Below are 20,641 nucleotides of genomic sequence, written 5' to 3' on the forward strand. Positions count from 1 at the left end.
CCTTTTTCTCCTTTCCTTTTTTAATCTTACACTTATCTCATTTATATATAACTTTCCTGAATATCCAAAAAAATAAGACAGTTCTAGTACAACAGTTGGCATACAACCAACGGTTGTCAGCTCCGTAAAGAACCAACGGTGTGCTTTTGTTGCATTTTGTGATGTTCCAGTGGTGTTAAAACGGTGTGTATGTTGGAAGTCAGATGATGAGTTGCCTACAGATCAGGAAATACGTTGTCCAGAGGTGTCACGTCGCTCTGCCAGGCTACGCCTGTACCTTCACCTTGCGGCGTCTTCCCCTGTTGCATCCTCCTTCGTGAGTGAGTCAGTGTTCCAAGGAAAGAAATCCCTGGCCAGCTGAGCGATGGCTTGTGCTGGTGTCCCAAGGGGCGAGGAGCACCCCGGAGCCTGGTCGTGACGCAGCAGCCGAGGTGCTGCCATGATGTTTCAGACCGTAAGGACTCAAAAGAATCCTCCGCATCAATCTGGGTTAGCGCTGCTTGATCCTGCCTGTTCCCAGGCAGCTCCAATCGACAGGACAAAGTTGAGAGGCGTATGACAGGTTTGGATTTCGAGCGGACTTCGCATTGCCACAGCGCCCAGCTGAAAGGGCGGAGGTGTCAGCCTGGATGACACAGAAGATGTACGGATGCTCGCGGAGCTTCGGGATGGAGCCATGTCCCTTCCTGGCAGCCTGCGGTGCCGTTCTTGGCCGAGGTCCCGCTGCTGCGCTTCCTGCAGCCTCCTGTCTGCAGCGGGCACGTCCTGGCCTGGGCAAGAAAGTGTCCTGAGACAAAAGCCCGGCGTGAAGCCTTGCACTACATCGCCTGCCAATTCTGCTCAGTCTTTATCAGCCGCTTGCTGGGACAGCTTGATAGATGCGAACGTCAGCTGCTATTGCATAAATTCAGATGTAGTAAATTAACTATGACAAATGGAGTTGGATAACGAAGGTCAAGTGCTTTTTTTAAAAAAAAAAAAAAAAAAAAGTTGTGAGCAGTATTTGGCACGCGTCAGTTGTAAAACTTAAAGAGGTCTTGAGATTGTGTGAGCATCAGGAGTGTATTAAAAAGGGGTTAAAGGACTTCTGTACTCAGAGATAGACATTAGAGACACTCAGTAGCAAAAGCAAGACACTTCACTTGGGGGTGACGGTCCTCGAGTCTCCCCAACTCTTATTCTAAGCTCTTTTCTGGAAAGACCTTTCCTCCTCTTGGCCAAGCCACATGCCGAACCTGTTTTATCAGGGGGGTCGCGTTGTGTTTATATCCTCATCCTGTCTCCTGTGGACGTACCCTGATGCTGCAGATTCAGGCCAAGTGCCAGACCGACTGTGACTGAAGCAGCCCCTCTTCAAACACCGGCTCGGGAGCAGCTGTAGGGACCTGAAGGCTCTCTCACGCTCGGGTGCTGGCTGCTCGCCGGGGTGTCTGCCGGCGCTGCTGGTGATGCTGGGATGAGGCAAATGAAAATCCTCTTCCTTCCCCCTCTTTGTGTTGCTTTTTTCCGCTCTGCTCAGGACGGAAAGCCTTCCCCGGCTTTGGTCAGCATTTCAGGGAGTCCCGTGGCCAGCCCCGGTGCTGCTGGGCTGCAGCCTGCGGGAGAAGGAACATGGGCTCGCCTGGAATGGCTGGAACGCAGAGGTGTGCTTTTTGGGTGTCATTTAATGGAAGCATTACATTGCCCTTGAATTTTATTACAGCTTGTTTTCACAGAGGTTAATTTAGTGTCAAATCTGATCTGACAAGATTGTTTTTCAGCCGCGATAGAGTATTTAGGAAGCTTTCACAGAATATGACTATTTTGCCTGCTGATAAGTACACGTTTCTTTGCGGAGATAGCTTTGAAATACAATAGGGTGAGGATTGCTGAAAGCAAAGTTACACAACACAGGGCTGGCTTCGCGGAGACGCAGAGGCTGCTCTTGCTCGGTTGCCCGCGTTTAGATCCCTCTTGGGCCAAGGTCAACGAGCAGCTTTCCGTGGGCGCCAGAGCTAGAGGCAAAGGCTTCGGCTTCATGAATGGCGAAGGGTCAAGTGTTGAGTGCCCGAGGCTGCACACTCTTGTCGCCAGGGATGATGATAAGTAAGATTTTGGTGATTGGGTAAGATTTTGGAGATTGCCACGCTGAACCGCACGGTGGGGCGAGCATCGAACCGGCAAGGACTCTGCTGTTTGTCCCCTGAGCTGGTTGGAAGTACAATGCTCTCCAGGCTGGGTATCCCCTTCTCTTGGGGACGTTGCAAAAGCCTGAAGATTACAATGAGGAAAAAGCCGGTATACTTTGGGAGAGGTGACTTTATTTCCTTCTCAACGTATGCACTTTTCCCCATGGGAAAGCGAGCGTAGCGTACTGTCTCCGGCAGTAGCAGGTCCCGGTGGCTGTTGGATGATTTCAGCCTCCTCCTTGGGGCAGAGCGGCGTTAGCAACGATGATGTTTGTCAGTCCTGGGGGACCATTCCTTTAGTTATCAGCGCAGGAGTTTTTCAGGTGTTCGTAGGTGCTGCAGGTGACCTTGAATGGAGGATTTTACCAGCACGGAGAACCTTGCGAGAACCAATTAGCAGCAGCAAAGGCTGGGAGATTACTTGTGAGGCTCCTATCTGGAGGAGCTGCGAGCAGCAGCCAAATTGAACTGCTGGAATCGGGTTAATGGAATTTCATGCTAGACTGAGCTCAGTGCAAGCCTTACACTGTCGCATATTTCTAAAAATTAAAACCGAATACATTGTGAGATAGCTTTTTACAAATTGGTTCGGCAAATTAGATAGCCCCTGGACCAATGAGGAGGTGCCGAGCTGCTGATGAGATTTTGTGTTTAAAAATGTGGGGGTTTTGTCAGGCTCCTTAATAAGCAATTGTGGTCGCAGCAGCTTGCGCGATTGCTTGGGGATGCAGGAGGAGCGCTTTCTATTCCGGTTTGTTCAAAATGGATTTGTAGCTTCCTACGTTCAGCCTGAACTGGCATGGGAGTGCAACGCTCTTCGATATCGGATAGTAAGGGAGGTGGAGCGGGATAAAAAATCCTGTATTTTACCTTAATACGTTTATATTCACCTGTCCTTTTCTGGCGGGGTGAGAGACAGAAGTCAGCCCTGAGAAGAAAAAGCTTATTTAACCCTCAGTTTTCTACGTCAGATGACCTAGAGGACGTTTGGGTTAGCTCCCTGGGCACATTGGCTGTGGGGAGAGGGGTGATGGGGTAATGGGCAGATGCGGTTCCCAGTTGCTGTCACAGAGATTAACTGGGAACCGGCCACACAGCACGATGTGTTGGGGCTGCTGACGTCTGCAGTGTCCTTCTTGGTGCCATCCTTGTCACCCTTATGGAAAAGGTTCCCGTAGCTCAGGGTAGGGTTTGACCTGGAAAAGAGCTGATTAACGTGGGATTTCAGGAGCACTGGCTGGTTTTGTAACGACCTTTCTCCACACTGTTTTCAGTAATTCTTTCTCTTTTCTCCCCATCCCATCTCTTTGCAGAGAGCCAAGATTGGAACAGGGTCCAAGGCTGCGGATGAGAAGACAACAAATGCCATTTCTAAATTTGACAACAACGGGAGCAGAGATCGGATGAAACTTTCGGATTTCAATTTCCTGATGGTGCTGGGAAAAGGGAGCTTTGGGAAGGTGTGGTACAACATACTCCTTTGCACTTTCTGTATTTAACACCCGTTTGTGGTATTTCTGAGCCGCGGCCCTGTGGCTACTCTGGTGTGATCTGCCCTTGCTCTGACTGGGAGCACTGGTGTCACGGTAATGGGAGCCCAGTTTGTCAGCTCCCTTCTGGACGGTGTGGCTGCTGTGTCACAGTGATGAAGATCTGAGGGGTCTGATCAGATCACAAAAATCAGATGCTCTTTTTTGGGAAGCAGGGTGTATACTGTGTCTTTAAAGCTCTTCTTTATTGGACCATTTTTTTTTCCTCCAATAATTACAAATATATGTGAACATTTTAATTAACTTTCCAGACCGGTTATAAGTGGTAACAGAATTTCATTCTTCTAGTAATTATGTGACTTGGAACCTTCATTTTTCTTGGGGTCTTGCCAACTTTGTCATGATTGCCATTAGAAATTCCAGTCCTCGGGTGGCTGCTGGGGCTTCACAGCCCGGAGCGGGCAGGAAGGTGGGCTGCTGTTGCTGTGTTTGCTGCCGTGACGGGTGGCTTGAGGCTGCTCTTGATTAGTGAGCTGCCGTAATTGCAGGGAATATCGCTCTGCCTTTGGGCACATCTCTTGGGCGGGCAGCGGAGGCAAGGAGAGAACACCAGGGGAGCGATGCTCACCCATCGCTTGCTGAGCAGAAGGAGTGAACCTGCCTTCCACAGCTGGTACCCGTTCCCTCCTCCAGACTTTTGCTGCTGGCATTTGAGCTCTGGGAGGTCCCAGCCTCTCTAGATGGGTGTTTGCTCCCTTTCTGGAGGTGAAGAGCTTAGAGATCCACTGAAGCGTCTGTGACAGGAGGAGAACGAGGAGTTCCTGATGGTCCCCAGCATCCAGAGCAGCAGCCTGCAGTTCCCCTGCCGGCGATGCTGCTGTTGCTCTGCGTTTTGCATCTTTGCTGCAGGTTGGCAGCCCTGGGGGAGCAGAAAAGCTCCATGCATTGTACCCGTGCTGCTCTCGCTCAGTAACACATACATATTCCCGTTTCTGCATCGTTTTTACCCCTTTTTCTCTCCCTCCCAACACCTAATCCCTTTTAAAGCCTGGCATCTGGAAACTGTAGTTGTGGTTCCCCACCCCCCCACCCTTCCTCCTTTTAATTTGAGAAACATTAGCAAACTCTTCAGTCGGCATCATGGCTTATATAAGGGAACGTGTGACAGAAACTGTTCCCTGGAACAGAATGTTATAAATATGCTAATTAGTGCTTATTAAAACAGCATGTTGGTTCCTACGGTTGGATGCAGCCTCACCCTCACGTGTGCCTGCGCCTGGCTGGGGAACGCTCCCCCAGGTCCCCTCCTGCCTCCCCGCCGTCCCGCTGCCCGTCCCGCCGGCGCGGGGACACCCGGGTGGCACGGGGACACCCAGATGGCAGGGCGGAGGGTACCCGGCCGCAGGGCCCTGCTGCACGGGAGGCTTTGCTACCTGCTTGTTGTACACGCACATGGCGGTGACAGATGTTTCGTAGAATCATGGAATGTGTTGGGGTGGAAGGGACCTTTAAAGGCCATCTAGTCCAACCCCCCTGCAATGAGCAGGGACATCTCCAACTAGATCAGGTTGCTCAGAGCCCCGTCCAGCCTGACCTGGAACGTTTCCAGGGATGGGGCATCTCCCACCTCTCTGGGCAACCTGGGCCAGCGTTTCACCACTCAGAGTAAATTTCTTCCTAATATCTAATCTAAATCTCCCCTCTTCCAGTTTAAAACTGTTACCCCTTGTCCTATGGCTCCACTCCCTGATAACGAGTCCCTTCCCATCCTTCCTGTAGCCCCTTTAGGGATAGAAGGGGCTCTAAGGTCTCCCTGGAGCCTTCTCTTCTCCAGGCTGAACCCCCCCGACTCTCTCAGTCGGCTCCAGCCCTTGGAGCATCTTCGTGGCCTCCTCTGGACCCAAAGGAGAGGCAGGAGCTGGGCAGAGGTGCACAGCAGGTTCCCTGCCCTTGGCGTGCCCAGCAGCCGGTGCTCCGTGGCCGACATCCTTCCCCAGGGCTGGCACCGCCTGCTCCCGTGCTTGGCTGTGAGCTGCCAGCCTCCCCCCTCCCAGCCCCTGCTGCTGCCGTTCAGGCTGTGAGAGCTCTTGGAGTATAATCACACTGTTTTAGTGAGTCTTTGTCTTGGGAATAAGCTCATTAACCCTTTGGCATCAATAGCTTAGATTTACGGCTTAGTATCTTTCTCTCTCCGCCACTGCGGCCGTCCAGGGTCGGGAGTACCTATGTGTTGGCCTCGATGGAGTTTAATAAACTTGCTTTCTCTACATCCAGCATCAGAATATCTCCAGTTATTATGCTGGAGCATTCCCAAACAAATACTCTATATTACAGGAATAAATCAAGTAAAATATCAGCTTTTTCTGCACCAAAAAAAAAAAAAATATTAAAAAAAAAAAAAGAAGGCAGTTTACTTTCCAGAGAGTGAGCTGGCAGATGGAGGTCCCCACAGAGCCAGGCGTCGAGGTTTAGGCGATGGAAAATAGCTCTGGTTTGGAAAATAGCTCAGAGACAGGGGCTCGGGTGTGCGTGGTCCCGGCTCGGCGTGTTCAGCCCCAGGGCGCAGGGTGACCCTCCGTGCTCCTTGGTGGCCTCGGGGCTTCGTGGCCGGGGGGTCCGTAGGAGCTGCCGGGAGCTGTAACTGGTGGCAGTCCCCCGCTGGGCTGGCACGGGGAGGGGAGATGTTCCTGACTGAAGAAGGCAGCGCTTGGCACAGCCCACCCTGCGTTTGCTTCGCTGTAATATAAATAGAGGAAAGTTAAATTATGTGGCTTGCTCATATTTTTGCAGCTAATCAATCTGTCATGCTATCAAGCTGTCAATCTTTTCTGGGGGTTTTATGGTGTTTTTCTGAGTGGGGCTGATTCTTTTGCCTCTGCAGTTTTGGATTAGAGTGTGATGGGAGACAATTTTCGTGTCCCATGATAATCTTCAAGCTGTAAAATGCTTTCCTCTCCTCTCTTGGTATGAAAAGTGGCAGAGGGGCTGGCGGTTGGTGCATTCGGGCAGGGACTCGGTGTCTTGGACTTGCAGAGCTGCGCTGTAGCCCCTGGGCGCGTGGTGAGCTTTGGGTGTCCTCTCCCTCCTTCACCAACGTGCATCTTGTTCAGGGTGTTTCCAAACTGCGCCGGGTGCGTTCGTGTGTTTGAATCCTTTTGTGTTTACGATGCAGTGGGTCCCAATTTTTTTTCTTTATCATTATCAGGCTCTGCTGAAGCCTGCTCATCGGGTGGCTGTCCTTCTCCTGAGATTTCAGGAGCAGTCACCATAGGAACTGCCATGCCAGCGTGCTGGAGCCAGCCCTCCGCCAGCCCCTGGCACACCGAGAGCAGCGAGCTGGGAGCAGGCTCAGCTGGACGGGCTGTGGCCCCGCACCACAAGCTGTCGCATTGGCACCGCACCGCCGAGCTGCCGCGGGCATGGTCGGAGGGAGACGGCGTCGAGGACGGTCACATAACGCCCCCCTCAAGGATGCGATCGACCCTGTCTCCTGCTTGGGGAACAGGCCAAGTCTGCGAGCGCTTGTGCAGGCTTCATGCCTGTCACTCAGGGTGCAGAAGCTATTTTCTCGATTGGCCGCAGACCAGAGCCTGCAGTCTCTTCTGCATATGCAAATTCGCAGTGATTACAAGCATCCTGCCCGGCATTAGTCGGGATGCGCACTTCTGGAGCTGCTCGCTCCGCCAGCCCAGATGTGAGAAGGCAATGTAGTGACGTGGCAGCATCCCTCTGCGCTCCCCCAGCCACACGCTCTCCCGCTCGGCCTCTCCGCTGAGGGCGTCGCGCAGATGATTTTTAGGCAGCTGCAAAGTCCTTTTGCTTCTTAGGTTTCAGTAAAGCAGGGCTGGTTGGCTCAGCCGTGGTTCGGGATTGCCGTGTCCCCGGGACACTACTGCACGAAACATTTACAGTCCGTGTATGCTCGAGAGCGGTTTTTTGCATTTAATGTGGTACAGCAGCCAAGCTCTGCCTCTCGCCGCAGGGACCCAGCGTGCTGGGGTGGTGGTAGCCGCGTCCCTGGTCGGGTTGGAATCACCCACTGACATCTTGGTGGCACCCACCGCGCTCTCTCTGGGGTTCCCTCCCATGCGGGACAGGCTCCTGTTGCCGTGGCAGAGTTCGGCTCCCCTGCGGTGTCGTTTAATACAGCCGAACCCCCTTTGCCAGCAGCTGGTTTTTACCTTTACATTCCATCTGCGTCTACCCCCTGGGAAGTCTCCCGGGGTGTTTATCCCCAAACACGCTCCACCAACAGCCCACTCTCCCCTGCAAAATGTCTGGAGAAGCACCAGGATGCTTCCCGAGCTCTGCCTGGCACTGCCATCCCTCTGACTCCGAAGGGGGCTCCTGCTGCCTCCCCCTCCCTGGCACGGTCCCTTTGGGGCAGTAGCAGATGCCGGGCTCAGATTCCCTGGTTTAGATCCTTCTTCTCTGCAACGGTTATGGATAGCGAGGCAGGTCTGTATGTAATTGATACTGCATATAAACCGCTTATTCCCGGGTAACAGGCTTCGTCTTCCCACAAACTCTGTTCTTGGAGTGGTCGCTTTTCCACCAGTTTTGAACTGCTGAAGCCCATCTGCTTTTATCACTTAAAAACCAGCCCTGTTTTTTAGCCCCTGGGCACGGTGACTCGTAAATCTTAACCCCCTGTAAAAACGGTGAAGGCGAATGGAGGCAGGGAACTGAAAGGGTTCGGTTTGTGCCGAATGGCAAGGGAGGGCAGAGGTGCCACCCTGTCCCGCGGCTGCACCGGGCTGTCCCTGTCCGTGTCGCTCCTGCCAGCCCAGCTCCTCCGTTCGGTGCGAAGGGCTCTTGCGAGACACGCCAGGGAGCTGGAAAGGATGAAGCGCAAACCTGGTCCCAGTTGCTGTGCCGTGCTGGGCTGCGTCACAGCAGCGTGCCGAGCTTTCCTCAAACATCAGCGAGTAAATAAATCAGTTACTGAAGTCGCCGGCGCGCTGTCGCTCTGCTTTGTAGCCCTGCCGAGGGGTGAGTGCGGCGTGTGGCCGCTGCGATCCCGGCCCCGCTGATGAAAATGTAAATGTCAGTGGCTTCTCCAAAGCACTTGGCACGGAGGAGCCCTGATGCCTTTCCCAGCTAATCCTGACGAGCAGCGTGTCAAGGACAGCCAGCCTCTCCAGGGCCGCGGCCAAGCGCCCGCAACGAGCCAGAGCCACACGCTTTCCAGAAGCACTTTTCCTCTTGCACTGCTGTTTTCACTCGAACAAGTGGGTGGGCAACAAGGACCTCGGTCCTCGGGCTGCGTCCCCTGCCGTGTCCCTAGTCCTCAGGCTGCGTCCCCTGCCGTGTCCCTAGTCCTCGGGCTGCGTCCCCTGCTGTGTCCCTAGTCCTCGGGCTGCGTCCCCTGCCTTGTCGCTAATCCTCGGGCTGCGTCCCCTGCCTTGTCCCCAGTCCTTGGGCTGCGTCCCCTGCCTTGTCCCCAGTCCTTGCGCTGTGTCCCCTGCCTTATTCCCAGTCCCCGGGCTGTGTCCCCTGCCTTGTCCCTAGTCCTTGCGCTGTGTCCCCTGCCTTGTCCCTAGTCCTCGCGCTGTGTCCCCTGCCATGTCCCCAGTCCTCGGGCTGTGTCCCCTGCCTTATTCCCAATCCTCGGGCTGTGTCCCCTGCCGTGTCCCCAGTCCTCGGGCTGTGTCCCCTGCCTCGTCCCCAGTCTTCAGGCTGTGTCCCCTGCCTTGTCCCTAGTCCTTGCGCTGTGTCCCCTGCCTTGTCCCTAGTCCTCACGCTGTGTTCCCTGCCTTGTTCCCAGTCCTCGGGCTGTGTCCCCTGCCTTGTTCCCAGGCCTCGCACTGTGTCCCCTGCCTTATTCCCAATCCTCGCGCTGTGTCCCCTGCCGTGTCCCCAGTCCTCGCGCTGTGTCCCCTGCCTTGTCCCGAGTCCTCGCGCTGTGTCCCCTGTCTTGTCCCTAGTCCTCGCGCTGTGTCCCCTGCCTTGCTGCCCCGGGGCTGGCAGGCTGCTGCCCTGTCCCCAGAGCCCAGAGAGGGCTGCTCTGCCCCAGCTGTGGCGCCCCGGGGAGTCTCGGGGCTCTGCAGGGCGCCGGGCAGGCTGTGATGGGGAGCGCGGGGCTCCAGCGCTGTGTCGTCTGCCTGGGGCTGACAGGAGGGTTAATCCTGCTCTCCTGAGTGTCTCAAAAGTCATCTGAGACCCGCTCGCGTTCCCTCTGCCAATCTGCTGCAGTCCGAAGTGCATTGCAGTTCCGCCCTATTGATGTTGACTTCTCGTAATTTATTTTCAAAACATCCGAACTGCTGTTCCTGATGTGACTGGAGGATTTCTGCAGACTCTTTCAAATGGAAAGCTATTCGTTTCCACTGAGCGCTCGAATCTAACATGATGAGAGAGTGCGAGGAGGGAAAACGGGAAGCAAAGTGTGCTTTCAGAGTCCGTTTATTTTGCTGGCAGCCCGAGGAGCGGCTTACACTGATGGAGCGTGGTGGAGCGGCCTGGGGATCCTCACTGGGGCTGATGGGATTAATGAGGGAAATTTGCACCAGCAGAAGCAGTGCATCTCGTTTCTTGTAATAAATAAACTTGCAAATGGGAGAAACTCGTTTAAAATGGGAGGTTGGGTGGATTCTTCTGGATGAGAGGGGCTTTGGCTGAGTGATGGACCGGCACGTAATTGGGTTTTGATCACTGTGTACATTGCGGGGCGGGGGGGTGTGTAAGGCGGAGAAAATCTTGCTGTTTTTTCTTATTATTGGCTAGATACTGACTCTTTTCCACTTCTAAGTTTTTACCACTTCATAATTTGATGGACTCCGCGTTCGAACTCTTGACGCCATCCCCCAATGGTGCTTGCACCCTGAGGGTGCCGAACCGGAGCCAAACTTGGGAATAAAAGGTGGTGAAAGGTGATCTGTGGCTCAGACATCGGCAAACCCTTCGGGCTGGGTTCCTTGAGGTGGTTAGGTGGCGAGGAAGTAGATACGTTACTTGTTAGATTTAGGGTTCCTAAATACTTTTGGAAATAGCACTGGTAGCTTTCTGCATCATTTGGCACCTAAATCTCTTTTCAGGCTTATAAAGGGAGCCACAGGACAATAAGCAAGCCATTATTTTTAACTGTTGGCTGTGGCAACCTAGAATCACTGCAGATCCACGTTTTCCTTCATCCTGCGCGTGTCCTCTCCCTCGTGCAGGTGATGCTGGCGGAGAGGAAGGGCACGGACGAGCTCTACGCCGTTAAGATCTTGAAGAAGGACGTCGTTATCCAGGACGATGACGTCGAGTGCACGATGGTTGAAAAACGCGTCCTGGCTCTCTCCGGGAAGCCTCCGTTCCTGACCCAGCTCCACTCCTGCTTTCAGACGATGGTAAGTGCCGGTGCCGCAGCCTGTCCCTGGGCAAAGGGCAGAGGGGACAGTCACTGGGTTTCAGTGGTGAGTTTGTGGGCAGAAACCCTCTTCAAGAGACCCATTGTCACAGTTATCTGTGCCTTTCTGGGGGGCTGCAGGGCGCCTGGGAGCCGTGTGGGCAGAGCTGTAGGGACTTCTGCCCTGGTCACGTACTGTAGCTTCTCTAAAACATGCCTTTGCTTTTATTCACGTTTCTTTTCTGGATATACATCACTTACACTTGCAAAAGCAGCCATGTATTTTCTGCCTTGGCAACGTCACAGCTCGTCTAATTTGCTTGCAGAAGTGCCTCCACGAACAAAACGTGTGTGTGTTAAACCGGAGGCGGCGATGTACAATATCTGCACCCGCGAGGTTTTTTTTCATCAGGGAGCTGCTGATGGCGTTAGACGTGATATCCCAGCCCCTCCGGTGCCCCCCCCACCCCAAGCCCCTGATGTCTGTTATGATTCAATCGTGAAGTGCTGCGCTTTTTCTCAAAAACCTGAGTAAGAGAGTGAAACCCAATACAAACCGCAGGAAATTCAGTTTGAAAGGGGCACGCGATTGAGTTTGTGGAAATCAGAAGCGGGGAAGGGGACAAGGGGACATTTAAAGCAATCTCTGCCCAGCCGTCGAGCAACCTGTGAATGAAAATGTCCAGGTACGTGTCAGCGGGAGCAGGGAGAGGGAATCAGCAGAGTCCTTTAGAACGATGACAATGCTATCCAGGAGGATTACATTTTAATATTATCCCAGAAATTTCATTTACCAAACACATTCAGTGTATTTAAAGCCGGCGGACCGGCTTTGCAGCGCAGTAATCAAAATGTGGCAGGAGAAGCTATTTCACACAGCATCTCTCTGGCATCTGAAGTGAGTCAGCGCGGGATTATTCCTGGCAGACCTATAGTAGCTTAATAGTAATCGTATTTGTAATGTAATCAAAATGTATAGCAGGGTGTATTATCAAAGGCTGGCACAAAGCACTTTGATTTCTGGAAGCACAGTCCGGAGCACGCTTCTCAGCCGGGGCTCTTAGTTCAGCCACTGGTGGGAGAGAGAAAAGCCCAAAATCTGCATTTTAAAAGAGTAAGTGAGGATGAGGAATGAGAGCGCTTCTACCTGGGTCTGAAGGACGAGAAACCCCGTGCTGGTGCAGCTGAGGGATCTTGGGGTGCTCTGCCTCAAAAAGAGCCTGGGTCAGAGCCTGGGCTCCCGGGATGGGGGGTGAGCCAGGTGTCCCCAGGTGAGCCGTGACCTCCCTTCCCTCTGGGGGAGCGACAGTGACAGTGAGAAATGGTAAATAACGGGTGGATGGGGAACTTGGCTGTTGTCCTGGCTTCCACTCTCCTTCACAGTGGGGATTCAGGCAGGAGGTGGACCAAATGAGTGGTTAATTAGAAGGCGGCAGGCGTTGGAAGGAGCCCTGGGAGCTGGGCCTCGGCTGCCCGAGGAAGGGCGTGCGTGTTTTACCAGCTCCATGCAAGCCTCTGCAGGGGGTATTTCCAGATCTGTGACTTGCTGTTGCTCGGTGAGTTTGGATGCTCCAGACTTGGACAGACCCGGTCCTTTTCTACCATAGACAGGAACCAGGACAGCTTTCCGTATCCATCCCTCTCTTCCAGCCTGTAGGCTGGCCAGCCATCTGCTGCTTTATTCGTGACATTTTTTTTCTCTGAAGCACCAGCATTCTCTTCCCCACCCAAATGAGGAAAGCTCCAATCCTGCTTTTAGAGCTCAGCTGGCTGTTTCAAGAGACCGTCTTTTTAATATTCTTCCTTCTTGAAGTTGATCGATATATTTAGGAAACAGCTGCAAACGAGCACGATATTGCTTTGCTTTCCAGTGGCTGTCACGGGACGAGTAGTGTGACGGTGGCTGCTGAAGGTGACTTTGCCTGCCCTGCGCGTTACTGCTGAACTGGACTGACGCCTTGGCAGCGGCAGTCGTTTACAGAGGGGTGTGCTCTGAAATTCCCAGTCATCTGATAAGCCGAAATCTCTTTTCTATGCCACCAGTGCCACATGTTTTACATAGCCTGATTGCCCCTTCAGTACTGTATTTAGTTACCTTTGAGGCCGCCCCGCTGTCAGGGTGCGCTGTGCTGCTCCTGGGGTGGAGGAGCTGATTACCCAAATTACTCCGTAGCCCTTATTATGGTAATGCTCACATTTGCATATCTTCTGGCCTCCTGGTCCTTACTATCTTAAAAGCAAGGCAAGATTTATTTAAGGAGGAAATGAAGAATGGGCAATATTATGAATTATTATGCAATACTGCGCACCTGAAGCTCTCGCGAAGCTCCAGCCTTTGTGTCTTTTCTTTCATGGCCGAGGGCTGGGGTGAGCCCAGGGGTGTCTTTGGGCTCCCACGTGTCGAGGGCCCACGACTGGTTTTTGAAGGCTGTAGAAAAGTGCTGGTCATAAGAAGGGTGACTGAGGGCTGGTGTCACGCGGGTCTTTGCTGTTCCCATCCATAACCAACAGGTCGGAGCACGGATGTCTGCTGGCAGGGGGGACCCACTCGGATGGCAGTCTGTGTCCCTCTCCTGCGTGCACTCCCGTGGTCTCTCCCTCCCCGAGAAACGGTCTAGGTTGGTGGGTTTTGGCAGTCTTGCACAATTTTCTTCACAGCCATTTCCCATTAAAAAAAAGCGCTGTGCAACATCAGAGGAAAGTGGCGTTTCAAGGGCACGGATTCCCCAGGGTAAAGGTGTCGCTGGTGTGGTGTGGTGTCCCCGGGGACAGTGTGGGCCAGAGAAAAACACATCGCTTCAGAAGCTTACTTGGGAATTTCTTAGGTCCACACCTATGTGGCTGCCATGCTGGGGTGCTTTAATCTGGAGAGTCTTAATTAATGAAAGCAAAGTGTGTTTTACACATTAGAGGCAAAGTCAGTGTGTGCTTGTAGGTGGCTGTGATTGCACCTACTAGCAAGTGTTTTAATTGATTCAAAGTCACTGAATGACCTGTTTGTTCTACTCTTAACAATTTCTTAATTAATTAACCATGTGTGAACATTAAGTGCACCCTCAGACCGGGCTGGGAGGAGCGAGGAGAAGGGATGCAGCCTCCTCCTGCATCCCCGGCTTGACAGGGGGCTGCTGGGTGCCCTGGGGGCATGTGTATCCCCGGCACTGACGCAGGCTGCTCCCGGGGAGAGGGTGAGACTGGTGAGCTGGGAACGTCGCACGTCCCTCCTGGTGCTTGGCCAAGTCGTACCGGTCATTGCCTGCGCACGGAGGCTGGTCCCCAAAGGAACCGCTCACCTCCCTCGTGTGTCTCTTCGCTGGAGCCCTGCGGTGCCTGAGGAAATACCAGCAAGGAGGTGTCGGATCAAACACCCTGCGAAATGGGCTCAGTGAGGAAGGAGAGCAAATTTATTAATGCGAAGTGAAAAACCTCTTTTCATTCCTCCACTTGCCTTCTCCCTGGGATCTGTCTGCAAAGGTGCAGAGCTTAAGTCCAGAGTGTTTCAAAGGAATTACTATATCTGTCTTATGGACTCCATATAAACACGAGCTCCACCTGCACCCCTTGGGGGATGATAATTGTATTGCCATGAAAAATATAGGCTGGAGCTGCCAGTTGCCTTGGTCCTTATTTCTGACCCCTGCGGCTTCCCTGCTCTAATAATTCTGCTGCTAATTGCTTGCTTTTTTTTTTTTTTCTTTAGGATCGCTTGTATTTTGTGATGGAATACGTGAATGGTGGGGACTTAATGTACCAGATCCAGCAGGTTGGGAGGTTTAAAGAGCCGCATGCTGTGTAAGTTCAGTAGCCCTAGTATGGCACCTTCAGGGTAGGTATTTGATGTACCTTTGTCGTATAGCTGGAGGTATAGTCCAAGCCACAGGCTTTCGTGGTGCCAGTCCTGGGCAGAAAGGGAGGGGAAAGGAAGGCCAGCAGGAATCGGAAAACGCAGGATGATTCTTTGCCTGGTGCCAAGGATGCTGGTGCCTCCAGCTCTTCTTTGGGATACTGCACATGTTGATCGATAAGTAAATAATCGACCTTCATAAAAGCAGCAGGCAGAAAGTTTCGGGGGCTTCCTGGGAGACACCGGCAGCAGCTGGTGAGCTCCCAGCCGCTGTGCCGCCAGCGCGTCTCCGTTCTGCCCCGGGCCTGTCCCCAGGGTGTAAAAGGGACGTTGGGTCTTTGGCTCCTCTGCTGGGGTTGCCAACCCGAGCGTTAACGGGTGGCTTTTGGCTCCTGTGCTCCTTAATCTGGACAGAGCAGAATGTGGTTGTGAAAGCCTTCATATGCTTAAATAAAAAACACAAAGAGTGAGCAGAGCCTGGGTGGGTTTGAACTGGTGTTTTGCACTCTGGCAGAGTCCTCGGAGACCTAGAATATTCTTTAAAGGAAGCGGTGGCAGTGCATGTTATCTCCCTGGCCTCCCCGAGATGACAGATAACTTTTCAAGCCGCATTGCCGACGCACAGTAACGAACAGCCGTAGATCCCAGCTCCCGCTTAATGAGAATTTGCGTAACAAGAAGTGACAGCCCCCTGCTAGCCCACAGCAACCGGATCGCATCCCTGCCTGATACGAGCAGAGGGCGGGTTGTGCCATTCTCGTGTGATACTTGTCTGGTATTTTTATGTTGTGGCTGTCGTTATCCTTTGGTCATGTACGCCCAACGCGTTTCCTTTAGAGCGATTGGATTTGAAAGGTTTTCATTTTGATTCATCTCGTTTAATTATCAGTCTTCGCTTTAAATCTTTCGTTTCAGATTCTACGCGGCAGAAATAGCCATCGGCCTCTTCTTCCTGCAGAGCAAAGGCATCATTTATCGGTAGGTGAGCAAGTTCCTCCTTCCACTCTTCTCCGGAGAACTCCAGCCGGAGCAATGTAAGGACCGCGATGCTCGGCAGGGCTCTGCCCCCTGTTAGTGCCACGCGTGGGCTCCGGCAGCTGCCTGCCGGGTGTGCACACCCGAAACGGGGCTGGGGGCCTCGTAGTGTCACAGAATCACAGAATGGCAGGGGTTGGAAGGGACCTTCGGAGGTCATCTGGCCCAACCCCCTGCCAAAGCAGGCTCACCCAGAGCAGGTTGGACAGGAACGCATCCAGGCGGGTTTTGGATATCTCTGGAGAAGGAGACTCCACGAACTCTCTCGTGTCACTGGTTTTTGAGGAGGTTCTTGTCTTTGTCCCCATTTTAGAGGAAGGCAGCTTTGGTTTCTCTCTTGCCTCTGTTTCATGCGTTTCTCGCCGTACGACACAAATGCTCGCTGGCAGCACGGACCAGTTCCGAGCCACGTACTTTGCCGCAGGGCACTATTTTCTTACCATTACCACTAGAGTAAGTGCTTATGAATGGTTTATTCTGAGATCTGCAGTGCAAGTCTGTCACTTCTGGTTCAGATGTTATAACTTCTTTTCCATTCACAATATAACTGTAGCATCCAGAGTTAGCCAGGTTATTGCCAGTGCCGGACCGGACTCTGAGGCTGCTGGATAAGCGCTGAAACTTGTGTACCACTGCTCTTCCCCGCTCGGGAGTATTCTCAGAGCCCAAGGTAGAGCAGAGCATCCTAATGAGTGTCAGATACCATTAACCGCTTTGCAAAAAGAAATGCCAGCTGTGCTACTGAAGTTATGAGAAGCTGAAGCCTGTTCCAAAGATGAAAGAAGTGGAGCAAACCTGACACAAGGGATGTTTTTTGCCATCAGCCGCTACAGAGAGATTCTAGGTCTGCCGGTCCCCAGTGCCCCTTCTTCCTTCCTTCCTCCGAATCTGAATCCAGGCTCGTGTCCGTCTCCCTTTGGCCCGTCAGGGTTCTAAGCACTGACACAATAATTGGAAAAAACAGTCTTAAAAACCAGCAAGCTGTAGTAAATTATGCTGTTCCTTTTACTGTGCTCTTACTTGACAGAGTTAAGCCTCCTGCACCATGCAGCCCCACGGCTCTGCTGAGCAGGCTCTTCCCTGCGGGGGGTTCCAGCCGGGGGTCTCTAAAAAGAGGGTGACACAGACACCGTGTGCCCTTCCTGCCAGCTCCGAGCCGTGCCACGTGCCCCTTTGCTCTTCACCAGCAGACCAGCGGCGTGCAACCGGGCAGAGCTGCGGAGACCTGGCCGATGGGCGAGCTGGGCACAGCTTCTGCCTGCCACCTGTGTGCCGCTCTGTCACCTGCCTTGTCACCTAATGTCGCCCTCAGGCAAAGGAAGTCTTGCAGGCATGCTCCGATATTGAAATGGAGACCTCCGAGTAATGCGTTACTGTAGAGAACGTAAGCCAGGAATGGCCCAGAATCACAGAACTGCGTGGCAATTACATGGCCGATAATATATAATTTGCACCCGAAATACTGAGTGTTTGCTCCAAAACTGTCCTTCAGGCTGGAGCACCCACCTCTGGAGGGACTGGTCAGGGCTGGGAGTCAGACCGGGAGCTCTACAGCTGAAACTGTCTCCACAGTTTGTGCTAAAGAGCAAAATTCCTGCAGGGTTTGGATATAACTAACAGATACTCTGCGGATGTGGATCAGAGGGAAAGACGGTTGATTTCTATTTTCATGGGGCAGCGTAGCACAGGTGATGCAGGGCCTTCTGCTGAGCAGGTACTTCTTCATTGCTGGTGAGCTTTGATTTTCACCCGATTTTCATAGGAGCAAAAAAAATAATCAATTAAACCCGTCTCCCTGCTAGATGAGAGAGTTTTCTGTTGTACGCCTAAAAGCGGTTTCCCCAGCATGGTGTTCCTGGGGGTTAAAAGTAAAATAAACACTTCATCCTGACAGATCTCTGACTTATTTGTACTCCTTTCCCCAAACATTATCCTACAAAGAGTCTGGGTGTGAGACGAAGCCAGAGCTCGCTCGCCGGAGAGCTCCTGGAGTCGGGAGATTTGTGTCTTTGCTGGGGGTGGCTTCACGTGCAGTCATTTGTGGCATTGCTTTGCTTTCTCTTTGTAGGGACCTGAAGCTGGACAACGTGATGCTGGATAGCGAGGGGCACATAAAGATCGCAGACTTTGGCATGTGCAAGGAGAACATCTGGGACGGGGTGACTACCAAGACCTTCTGCGGCACTCCGGACTACATTGCACCTGAGGTAGGAGGTGGAGAAAGGCGGTAGATGTTCCGTGCGTGTTTCAGCAGCCTGATGCTCTTTTCCATGGGATGACTTGGCTTTGGACAGATTTCTGAGAGAAACAGGGGCATTAAGGAATCCACTGTCAGCCTGGAAAGTTCATCCCCTCAGTGCTGTCCATCCCCCTGAAAGCTACAGCTACCTTTAAGGAAGTGGTGATGCTGGATCCGCCTCTCTGCACGGCTGTGTGCCCTGCTTCTTCCTCAAAGTACAGAAAATCCTCCATGCTCGTCTCCCTGCACTGTGTTTTTTCCCTCTCTGGGTGTTTTTCCCACATCTGTGCCACCGGCGTCCTCGTGCCTGTCTGATCCTTGGCGCGCTCAAACCCACCAGGGGCTGCTCCTCACGCCCTTCCTTGCTTCTGGAAAAGATGAGCTCGGGAGCTCGGCTTTGCCCCTCGCCACCTGTGACAGCCGCTTCCAGCACAACGTGACCGGTGGGGAAAAAAATGAATTATTCGTGGATAATATTTCCATGTGAAGTGGAAATCTTTAGATCTCTCCATCTTGCTACTTGCAGCAAAGGGCTGTGTGCCTGATGAGCTGAAGCTCCCTATCTACACCTCTAGATTGCTCCAAAATTATTTTGCATTTGGTTATTACTTATGTGATGGAGTCGCGTGTGACGCTTACATGAAGTGCTATATGGGTGCAATTTAATGTCAGATTTGTGAAATTCAGGTAGGTAGGTATTCCCAAATGCCTGTTCCCTTAACATAAAAATATCCCTCTGAAATCTTCTCACTCTGCTGAATTTTCAATGATGAGATTAATATTTATTCAGTTAAATATTTTAGAGAAAGAGGTTCTTTTTGCTAGGACATAGGTAGATGCTAAACTACATGGTGTTTCGCTGCAGCCAGAGAGGTTTCTAATTAGGCGTTCAAGTGTGTGTTACATATCCTCATCCTGCCAAGATTAATATTGGTGTCCTGTTGGTACGTAGCTCAGCTGCTGTGTGTGATTAATACTCTTTCAAAGCAGGACAAATGACCAGTTCTCTTGGTATTTGCCTGAGCATTATCACTTAAACTCTTATTTTCTTCTGCTCGGTCTAATTTTTTTATTTTTTTTTTTCTGTCCAAAAGAAAGAAGATGGGAAATTAGGATGCAGATCACTATGGTACGCAGGAATGGTGTTAAAGCTACCAGGGGGTCTCAAAAGAGTGAATATTCACATCCCCTACTTTGCAAATAGAAAAAGGGGGTATGTGGTCCTGGCGTGGTCTCCTGCTGGGTGGCCAAGCCCACGGCGGGGTCCCTGATTGTAGCACCACTCCAGGGCCCTTCTGCTGGACCATGCTTCCTCCCGCTAGGAAGCTGCAGTGTTCTCAAGCCAGCATGTCTTCAGGGTAAAAATGTCCTGCGATTTGCTTGACCCATTTTCAGGGCTTTTTCTATTCTGAGGTACAGCTCTGCGTGCCAAGGTGACAGGTACTGAACGCAAAGGACCCTGCGTGTAGAATTTCCTCTGAACAAAACATGTTCTTCAGCTGTTGGGTTTTGACCTTCCCTAACGTGCAGTCGGCGACTTCAATTTACAGAGACTGCTTTTCTGCAAGGTTTTCTTCTAAGTACTGTTTTCTTTTAAAAGCCTTTATGGTGTGAAGAGTTCACACCTACATTTCCCAGAGCACTCGTAAATCATCTAAAGAACAAGTGGGAGGAACTTCAAGTGCGCTCGGTCGAGGAATTTCAGAGCTGAAACTGGACGTTTGGTCTCAGTGGGAAGGGTCAGGCCTGACCGCAGGACGCTGTCAAGGCTCTCAGAGTTGCGTCACCACATTTGGATGTGTGGCTGGACCAGGACGAGGACAGAAGAGAAGACTGGCGTCAGTCTTTCTTGTTCTCTAGTCATGCTTTGGTGCTGTTACTTCCGCAGGATGGAACTCGTCTCTTCCTGGGTTGGGTGGTAGCACTTGGCCTGCATCTTGATGTACCTCCTGGGCAGATCCTGTTGGACGCTGCAGAGGTCTTCTGCAAGAATAGAAGTGGCTGAAGACGAGGACTCTGGAGGTTGCAGGCATTGCCCACAGCCATAGAATCATGGAATGTGTTGGGTTGGAAGGGACCTTTAAAGGTCGTCTAGTCCAACCCCCCTGCAGTCAGCAGGGACATCTCCAACTAGATCAGGTTGCTCAGAGCCTCATCAAGCCTGGCCTTGAATGTCTCCAGGGACGGGGCCTCCACCACCTCTCTGGGCAACCTGGGCCAGTGTCTCACCACCTTCATTGCAAAGAACTTCTTCCATGGAGCCATGAGACCAGAGCCTTTCTCAGGAGCAGGGGGAGCAACATCAGGAGCAGGCCTCTGGGGCCGGATTGCTGTGGACATTCTCCTGTGATTAGCGTCCGATTTGCATTTGTACTCAAGTAGAGGAGTCTTTGCAGAATAGAATTCTGTAATTTGGATGAATAAATCGTGTAATTGTTTTGCGTTAAGTGACAGATGGCAAAGCCCAAGGCCTGTCAAACCCCAAACGCTGAAATGACGCCCAGCAGCAGCAACCGGAGCTTGAAAGGCCCT

At 52.3% G+C, this 20,641-nt stretch overlaps 1 protein-coding gene across 2 annotated transcripts in view; it reads left to right on the forward strand.

The window, feature by feature from the left end:
- The window catches only part of PRKCB (protein kinase C beta), a 137,904-nt gene that overhangs the window by 91,380 nt on the left and 25,883 nt on the right, over positions 1–20,641 (forward strand). For both annotated transcript variants that reach the window (XM_074598567.1, XM_074598568.1), the window contains exons 9-13: positions 3,482–3,628; positions 10,819–10,992; positions 14,692–14,783; positions 15,751–15,813; positions 17,939–18,077. In XM_074598567.1, the coding sequence (XP_074454668.1) occupies positions 3,482–3,628; positions 10,819–10,992; positions 14,692–14,783; positions 15,751–15,813; positions 17,939–18,077 (615 nt within the window). The remainder of the gene's footprint in view (positions 1–3,481; positions 3,629–10,818; positions 10,993–14,691; positions 14,784–15,750; positions 15,814–17,938; positions 18,078–20,641) is intronic.

This window comes from Larus michahellis, chromosome 8, assembly GCF_964199755.1.
Source record: "Larus michahellis chromosome 8, bLarMic1.1, whole genome shotgun sequence".
NCBI classification, from domain to species: Eukaryota; Metazoa; Chordata; class Aves; order Charadriiformes; family Laridae; genus Larus; species Larus michahellis.